Source organism: Silene latifolia, chromosome Y (genome assembly GCF_048544455.1).
Source record: "Silene latifolia isolate original U9 population chromosome Y, ASM4854445v1, whole genome shotgun sequence".
Classification (NCBI taxonomy): Eukaryota; Viridiplantae; Streptophyta; class Magnoliopsida; order Caryophyllales; family Caryophyllaceae; genus Silene; species Silene latifolia.
The window spans coordinates 11,288,125-11,296,507 of NC_133538.1; the positions used below are offsets into that span (position 1 = coordinate 11,288,125).

The following is an 8,383-nucleotide window of genomic DNA, read 5'->3' on the forward strand; positions in this document are numbered from 1 at the left end:
ACTCCCCATAAGAAATAATGATAAGAAGGGGAGTCATAACAACAACCTTTTTTTCTTCTTTTCTTCGTTTTTCTTTTTCTTTCATCATTTTTCTTTTTTTTTTTCAATTTTTTTTCAATCTTTTCAATTCACTTTTCTTCCCTTTTGTTCATACTACCAACTTCAAATCTTTCGAAGCGAACCAAATCTGACATGGATAACAGCATACCCACAAAAACCACTAAACTAGCTTGACAAGGCAGGCTAAATTTGGATGTAGTTAGGGGGGCAAAAGGCAAATTTGGCTAATGTGAAGTTTATGGGTAATAATAGAAGAAGGGTTGTAAGTTACCTCTCCACGTGTGTCACCACCGCAAAACGAATGCATACAGGTACCGAGAAAAGGGCGTCATGCACGTGCAAATTAATCTTCTTTCCCAATTAATTAACTACTTTTTTTGAGATGATTTAGAGAGAGAAGTAGCTCGAGTTCTTTGCAATGGCGAAGACTAAATCCAAAGCAACTCAATCTATTTCATCGACCACAAATCAAGCTAAATCATCAAACTCAATCACAATAAATCAAGCAACTACTAATAATAATATACAATCAAGTAATAATCAAAAACAAAATACAAATAATACTTCTAATAATAGTAATAATAATTCTGATCGTGCTACAGAAATCGCAAAAATTCGCGCGGAAGTTGCCTCTATTCTGCATCGTGCTGCAATTGAATATGTGGAGGAAGAGGTGATTGCTGTGGATGCTGAGACACCGGATGCTGAGACTACTGAATTGATTCAATCGTCTGCTGAAAATCAGATTGCTGAGGAGAAACTGGAGCCAATTGCTGAAGAAGTTGAATTGGAAGCTCAGACAGGTAACCTACTCAAAATTACTGCAGATGATGTTCAGGCGGAAATTGATTACTGGTCTTTAGCAATCTATGGTTATGTAATGGGTGCGAATCCGCCTTGGGCTGCAATGGAGGGTTACTTGAGGCGTGAATGGTGTGATTATGAAATCACTAAGATTTCGTTTCTACCTAATGGTCTCTTTGTGGTACGGTTTTCTACGTTGGAATATCGTGACTTAGTTCTGAAGAAGGGGTTGTTCTTATTTGATGGGAAACCTGTCATAATTAGGCCATGGGAAGCTAACACCAAAATTACCAAGGTATCTGTTAAGACTGTCCCCATATGGATTAAACTGGTGGGACTGGACCTTAAATTTTGGGGGGCTAAATGTCTTGAAAAATTGGCGTCTATAGTTGGGAAATTTATTCGTATAGATGATCTAACTATTGAGAAAACACTTCTGGGTTTTGCAAGGGTTATGGTGGAGGTAACTATAGATCAACAGTTCCCTGATAAAATTAAATTTAAGGATGAATTGGGTCAGGAGGTTACTGTGTTACTTGAATATGACTGGTTACCAATCACATGTACGAAGTGTAAAGGGATAGGGCACACTGCAAAACAATGCAGGAAAGGGACTGGTTGGGTACGCAGACCTACACAACCAGTGAGAGTGCAGCAACCAAAACAGGTTTGGAAGAGGAGAGAAGTAGGGGAAACAATGCTAAATCTGCAGTACCCACAAAACAGAAGAATGGGCCAGTGATCACAAAAACTGTCGAAGTTACTCAGGGGGTTGTATCTAATGAAAATGACCAAGGCAACAAGACTGTATCTAGAACTAATGGGTCAGGTAGTACTACAGGAATGTGCACACCAACTGTTACTCCACTAACTTCTACCATGGGGGCAATATACACACCTTCTATGATCCTAAATCGTATGACAAGGCATGAATCAAGATTACCAGGAAGGACTGAAGGAGCATTTGTGGCTAATTTTCGTTCTGACCTTGCTGCTTCTGGTGAAATGGTTGATAAAGGAGGGGGAGGGGAGGCCTCGGCCTCTCATGGGTAGTATTGGGACTTGGAATATTAGGGGCCTAAATAGTATTACTAAACAACAAGATATTAAATGGCGTCTACATCAAGCTAATGTGGACCTATTTGGGCTCCTTGAGACCAGAGTGAAACCTGGATCTCTAAATAAAGTTGTTGATAATTTGTGTACTGGATGGTCTTATATCACTAATCATGTGCATCATGAGGGTGGTAGAATATGGGTTATGTGGAAGGCTCAGAAATATACGGTTAACATAATAGATATGGAAGCTCAGTTCGTTCATCTTAAGGTTAAGGATTTGGTAACTGATATTGAATTTTATATCACCTATGTTTATGGCTTTAATAAAATAGAGGAAAGGATACCTTTATGGGATGCTCTGGTTAGGAATACTGTTGTGGAACCCTGGATTGTCCTTGGTGATTTCAATAATGTCATGTACCTTGATGAAAAGATTGGTTTGCCTGTCAAGGATGCTGAGATTATTCCTTTTCAGAACACTGCTGATTTGTGTGACCTACATGATATCAAATGCATTGGCTCTTTTTTCACTTGGAATAATAAACAACCAAGTGCCACTAGAGTTTTTAGTAGGATAGATAGGGTGCTTGAGAATGAGGCTTGGAGTTCTAAATGGCCTGATTACTATGCCTATTATGCTCCTGAAGGGGATTATGACCATTGTCCTTGCTTTATTATTGGTGGAGATTCTCAGATTCCAAGGAAGAAACCTTTCAAATTTTACAACATGTGGACGGGTGTGACTGATTTTAGGGAAATTCTTAAGAGTGGCTGGAATAGGAGGATTTATGGAACCCCAATGTATATTGTTGCGAGGAAGTTAAAAATGCTGAAGCATGATCTTAAAAATTTAAACAAGAAGTTATTTTCTGATATTGAGAAGAATGCTGAGATTGCTTTGAACTTGCTTCTGGATATTCAGAAATAATTGCAGCTTGATCCTACCAATAGAACTTTGATGGATAGTGAATATTCAACTATGGCTAGCTATCAAATGATGGCTAAGGCTAAGGGTGAATTCCTTAAACAAAAAGCTAAAGTTGACTGGGCCAAGGAGGGAGATACTAATTCTGCAATGTTTCACAGGATCATTAACCAAAGACAAATGAATAATAAGGTCCTTCAAATTGAAGACTCTACAGGACATGTGTGTAAAGAACCTGAGAGTATTATGCAAGCCTTTGTAGAGTACTATGAGGAGTTACTTGGCACTCAGACTACCACTGTTGGTTTTTCTCAGAGGATTGTGGCTAATGGGGCCCGAGTGCAAGAAGAGGATTGGGAGGATATCCTCAAGAAACCTAATATGGAGGAAATTAAGAAAATAGTTTTTTCTATCCCTGATGATAAAAGCCCAGGACCAGATGGCTATTCTAGTTGCTTCTTCAAAGCAGGCTGGGACACTATTAAAGATGAAGTGTGCAATGTTATCCAGGATTTTTTTTCAAAATGAGCAGCTGCTGAAATAGGTTAACAACACTAATCTTGTTCTGATTCCCAAAGTGAAATGTCCCTGCTTTGATAAAGAATTCAGGCTATTAGCGTGTTGTAATACCATGTACAAAATCATTGCAAAAATTCTTTGTGCCAGATTGGCTCCTGTTCTACCTAAAATTATCAGTCCTAATCAGGCACCATTTATTAAGGGCAGGAGTATCATGGGCAACATACTTATAAGACAGGATCTAGTGAGATTATATAATCGGAATAGTGTCTCTCCTCGGTGTATACTCAAAGTGGATCTTAGGAAAGCATACGACTCCAATGAGTGGGAGTTTATTCATCAGCTACTTAGGAGTTTAAATTTCCCACCCAAGTTCATAAGACTAGTCATGCAATGTGTGACCACCACCACCTTCTCTATTGTTCTGAATGGGCATACTTATGGTTTTTTCAAGGGCCAAAGGGGGATCAGGCAAGGAGATCCCCTGTCTCCTCTTTTATTCACCATCTGCATGGAATATTTGAGCAGAATGCTTAAGGAAGTTTGCAATGGGCCTAGATTCTCTTATTATTCTCTTTGCAGAGGTCTCAAACTGACCCACCTAATGTTTGCAGACGACTTATTGTTATTCTGTAAAGGTAATATTGCTTCCATATTTACTATCCTTGAAGTTTTCTCTAGCTTTACAAAGGCTTATGGACTACAAATTAGTCGTGAGAAATCTGATATCATCTTCAATGGCATCCCTGCTGATTTGGAGAGTGATATCCTTTTGAATTCTGGATTTAAGAAGGGCTCCCTCCCATTTAAATATTTGGGGGTCAATATTTCTCACAAAAGACCATCAAAGGTTGATTGTAATAATCTTGTGGAAAAGATGGTGACTAGAATCAGGGGTTGGAATAAACGCAAGATCTCTTATTCTGGAAGATTAACCCTTGTTAAATCAGTACTTGCTACCATTCACAATTATTGGGCTCAGATTTTCATCTTACCTGCTGGTGTGATGGACAAAATCCAAGCCCTCTGCAGGAATTTTTTATAGGAGGGCGCAGACGAATATTCTAAAGCCCCCTTGGTGTCTTGGAAAACTGTGTGCAGGAGTAAGGAAACAGGAGGATTGGGTGTGGTTGATAGCAAAGTCTGGAATATAGCTGCAGTGGGCAAACTGGTTTGGTGGTTAGTCAGTAAAAAAGATCATCTCTGGATCTTATGGATTGATAAGATTTATATGAAAGGGAAACATTGGAAGGATTACAATCCTAGTACCTCAAGCTCATGGGCCTGGAGAAAGTTTTGTGAAGTTAAAACGAGATTTAGAGATGCTTATGTTGCAGATAAATGGCTAGGTAAAAATGGTGAATACACTATTAAGGAAAGCTATAACTGGTTAATTCAGGAGCAGTTCAATAAAGTTAATTGGTTTCATGTGGTCTGGAACAGATTTAATACTACTAGTCATTGCTTTAATTCGTGGCTTATCCAACAAAAGAGACTTCTCACCTTGGACAGATTAATCAAGATGGGGATTGCAACTCAGGGAATGTGCTTCCTGTGTGCCGTGCAGCAGGAGGATCATGATCATCTGTTTACTAATTGTACCTACAGTAGGCGCTGCTATGATAATGTGACTGAATGGTTGGAAATCAATGTGCCTGGGATACCTAATACTATGGGAATGCTAAAACTGAGGACTTACTCTAGCTTCATCAGGAAGGTAGTAAGTGTTGTGCTAGTAGCTACTCAATACTAGATATGGTTTGCAAGGAATATCAGTAGGATTCATCACTATGTGATTCATCCTGTGGAGCTTGTTAGAACTGTGAGACAGGCTTGCCGGATGAAACTTATGCATTGTACAAAAAAAGGGATTAAACAGGAGGATATTAATTGGTGTAGGCAATGAGGATTGTTATGAATAGGGTATAAGTCTTGCTTTATTTTAATTATGTATTTCTATATGGCTAAGTTGTATTGGTGATACCCAATTGGGTGGTGCTTGATAATACTTACATTTTCACCCAAAAAAAAAAAAAAAAAACTGGTCATGAATGTCACCAGTTTATCAAGCTCTAAATCTTAGAATGTATATGTAGCTTGCCAATAAGAGAGTCAAGGCTATTCGTTCAGGTAGGTTTAAACCAAAAACTTGTAGATTATGCACATTACCATGCCAATAAAAATGTTAAGAATGTGCAAGGTAAGGGTAAAAGACTCAAAGTAGCATAAAAGTTCCATCGTTCCGACTCAACCTAAATGCAAAAGTAAACGTGAAATTGTTGAATTTTTCGAAATTTTTAATTTTTTTAGGATTTTTGTAATTTTGAAGTTAAATTAAATAATGCATGCGAAAATAAACATGCAAACTGAAACGCAGTAAAAACAACATGCAGACACAGATATGGATGCATACCTTCCCCAAATCGAACCGTACAATGCCCTCATTGTACCAAAAATAGGGAAAGGAAATGCAAACTAAAGAGAAAAGAAGAGGGTAAGTTCGAAAAACTTACAAGATGACGTGAATTAACGACCTCCCCAAACCGGCCAGCAACATGGGAGGTTGTAAACAGCCCCGTGATAACTTCGCAAGACACGAGGCAAAGCAGTAGCACTCAATCGAGATATAAGGCATTCGATCGAGTGGATGGGGTTTGAGAAAGTGCTCGATCGGGGAAGTGAAGCTCTCGATCGAGATGTCCTCTTTTGTAGGTACTCGATCGAGGAAAGGAGGTGTTCCATCGAGTATATTGGTCAGCAAAAGTGTTCGATCGAGAACATAAAGTACTCGATCGAACAGTCCACGTGAGGTTCCTTCAAAAACGCAACAAACAAACTGTGGAACCAACAAAGCAAGCTAAAACGTTCAGTCTATTGCTTCTGGAACTAACAACTAAAGCACACAAAATTAACTAAAAGTTTTAACAAAAGTACAACAATTTACAAGCCGGGTTGCCTTCCGCATAGCGCAGGTTTAAGAGGTCCCGCACGACCTTTTGACTTCAATTATCTGGCTCATCTGGATTGTAGAAGTAGAAAACTTTTACCTTGCCCACAAAGTCATTTGCGTCATAGTAATGCTTCACATATTGACCATTCACTTTAAATATTTCGCCCTCGGAATTCTCTAATTCAACGGACCCAAATTTAGTGACATTAGTCACTGTATAAGGCCCACTCCACCTGGCCTTCAGCTTACCAGGGAACTAGCGCAGTCTGGCATTAAACAGCAACATCTTCTGCCCGACATGGAATTCTTGAAGGTATGATTCTTTTGTCCTGCCATCTCTTCATTTTCTCTTTGTAGATGCGCGAGCTATCATAAGCATTTAGCCTAAACTCTTCCAGTTTATCTAGATGCAACAAACTATTCTCATCGCACAACTTAGGATCATAATTTAACTTATGAATGGCCCACAAAGCCTTACACTCTAGTTCAACAAGTAAATGACAAGACTTCCCATAAACCAACCGATATGGTGATGCACCAATCGGTGTTTTAAAGGCAGTCCGATAAGCCCATAATGTGTCATCTAATTTAAGACTCCAATCCTTCCGTGACTTAGAAACAACCTTAGCCAAAATCTCTTTTAGTTCCCTATTAGAGGCCTCCACCTACCCACTAGTTTGGGGATGGTACCCCAAACCGCGACGATGTTGGACACCGACTTTAGACAGAATAGCTGTGAGTTTCTTTTCTTTAAAGTGCATCCCCCCGTCATTAATGACGACCCTAAGGACACTAAATCGGGAAAAAAATAATCTTTTTTATACATTTTAATCACGGTCTTGGCATCACAGTTAGGTGAAGCAATAGCTTCCACCCACTTAGACACATAGTCTACAGCTACCAAAATATACCTGTTACCTTTACTAGATGGGAATGGTCCTTGGAAATCGATACCCCAGACATCAAAAACCTCGACCTCTAGAACACCGTTTTGAGGCATCTCATGTCTCTTAGAAATATTTCCCAAGCGCTGGGAAGCATTACAAGCTGAAACAAACACTTTAGTATCCGCAAATAAAGTAGGCCAGAAAAAACCAGATTGAAGTACCTTAGACACGGTTCGCGACGGACCGTGGTGACCGCCATAAGAGGAAGAATGACAACCTTCTAGGATAGCTTTAGTCTCCCGCTGCGGAATACACCGTCTGTAAAGACCGTCTGCACACTCCCTAAATAAATAAGGGTCATCCCAGAAGTATTGCTTTGCATTGTAAAAAAATCTCTTCCTCTGCTGATAAGTTAGGTCGGGTGGCAGCTCGCCGCTGACAACATAGTTAGCCAAATCAACATACCATGGATCATGGTTAGTACTGGTATCAACTGAAAATAAGGAATCATCAGGAAAGGAATCATCAATAGGTAAAGGATCATCTCCCTCCTGCTGCGGTAATCGCGACGGGTGATCAGCTACTACATTCTCGACGCCCGTCTTATCTTTGATTTGCAGATCAAATTCCTGGAGAAGGAGTATCCATCTCAACAGTCGTGGCTTAGCTTCCTTCTTAGCAAGAAGGTCTCTCAGCGCTGCATGGTCAGTAAAAACAGTAACTTCCGACCCTATCAAATAAGAGCGAAACTTCTCCAGCGCATAAACCACAGTTAACAGCTAGTTCTCAGTAGTAGTATACTTCACTTGAGCCTCATCCGGAGTTCGGCTTGCATAGTAGATTGCACTCAAAGCTTTGTCTTTCCGCTGGCCTAACACTACTCCTAGTGCATAATCACTAGCATCACACATAATCTCAAATGGCAACTCCCAGTTGGGAGGCTGGATAATCGGTGCTGAAATCAAGGCCTGCTTTAACCTGTTAAAAGCAGAAAGACACTCATCAGTAAAAATAAAGGGGGCATCCTTAAGTAACAACTGTGTAAGTGGTTTAGCAAATTTTTGAAAATTCCTTGATGAACCGGCGATAAAAGCCAGCATGACCAAGGAAACTCCTCACTCCTTTAACATTAACAGGAGTAGGCAATTGCTGAATCACTTGCACCTTTGCCTTATCCAC

General features: G+C 39.8%; 1 protein-coding gene across 1 annotated transcript; it reads left to right on the forward strand.

The window, feature by feature from the left end:
- Window positions 1-478: 478 nt before the first annotated feature.
- On the forward strand, window positions 479-2,851 carry LOC141627598 (uncharacterized). The gene is made up of 3 exons (XM_074440833.1): window positions 479-1,387; window positions 1,471-1,913; window positions 2,026-2,851. The coding sequence occupies exons 1-3, from the start codon at window positions 479-481 to the stop codon at window positions 2,849-2,851; spliced, it is 2,178 nt and encodes a 725-aa protein (XP_074296934.1).
- Window positions 2,852-8,383: the final 5,532 nt, after the last annotated feature.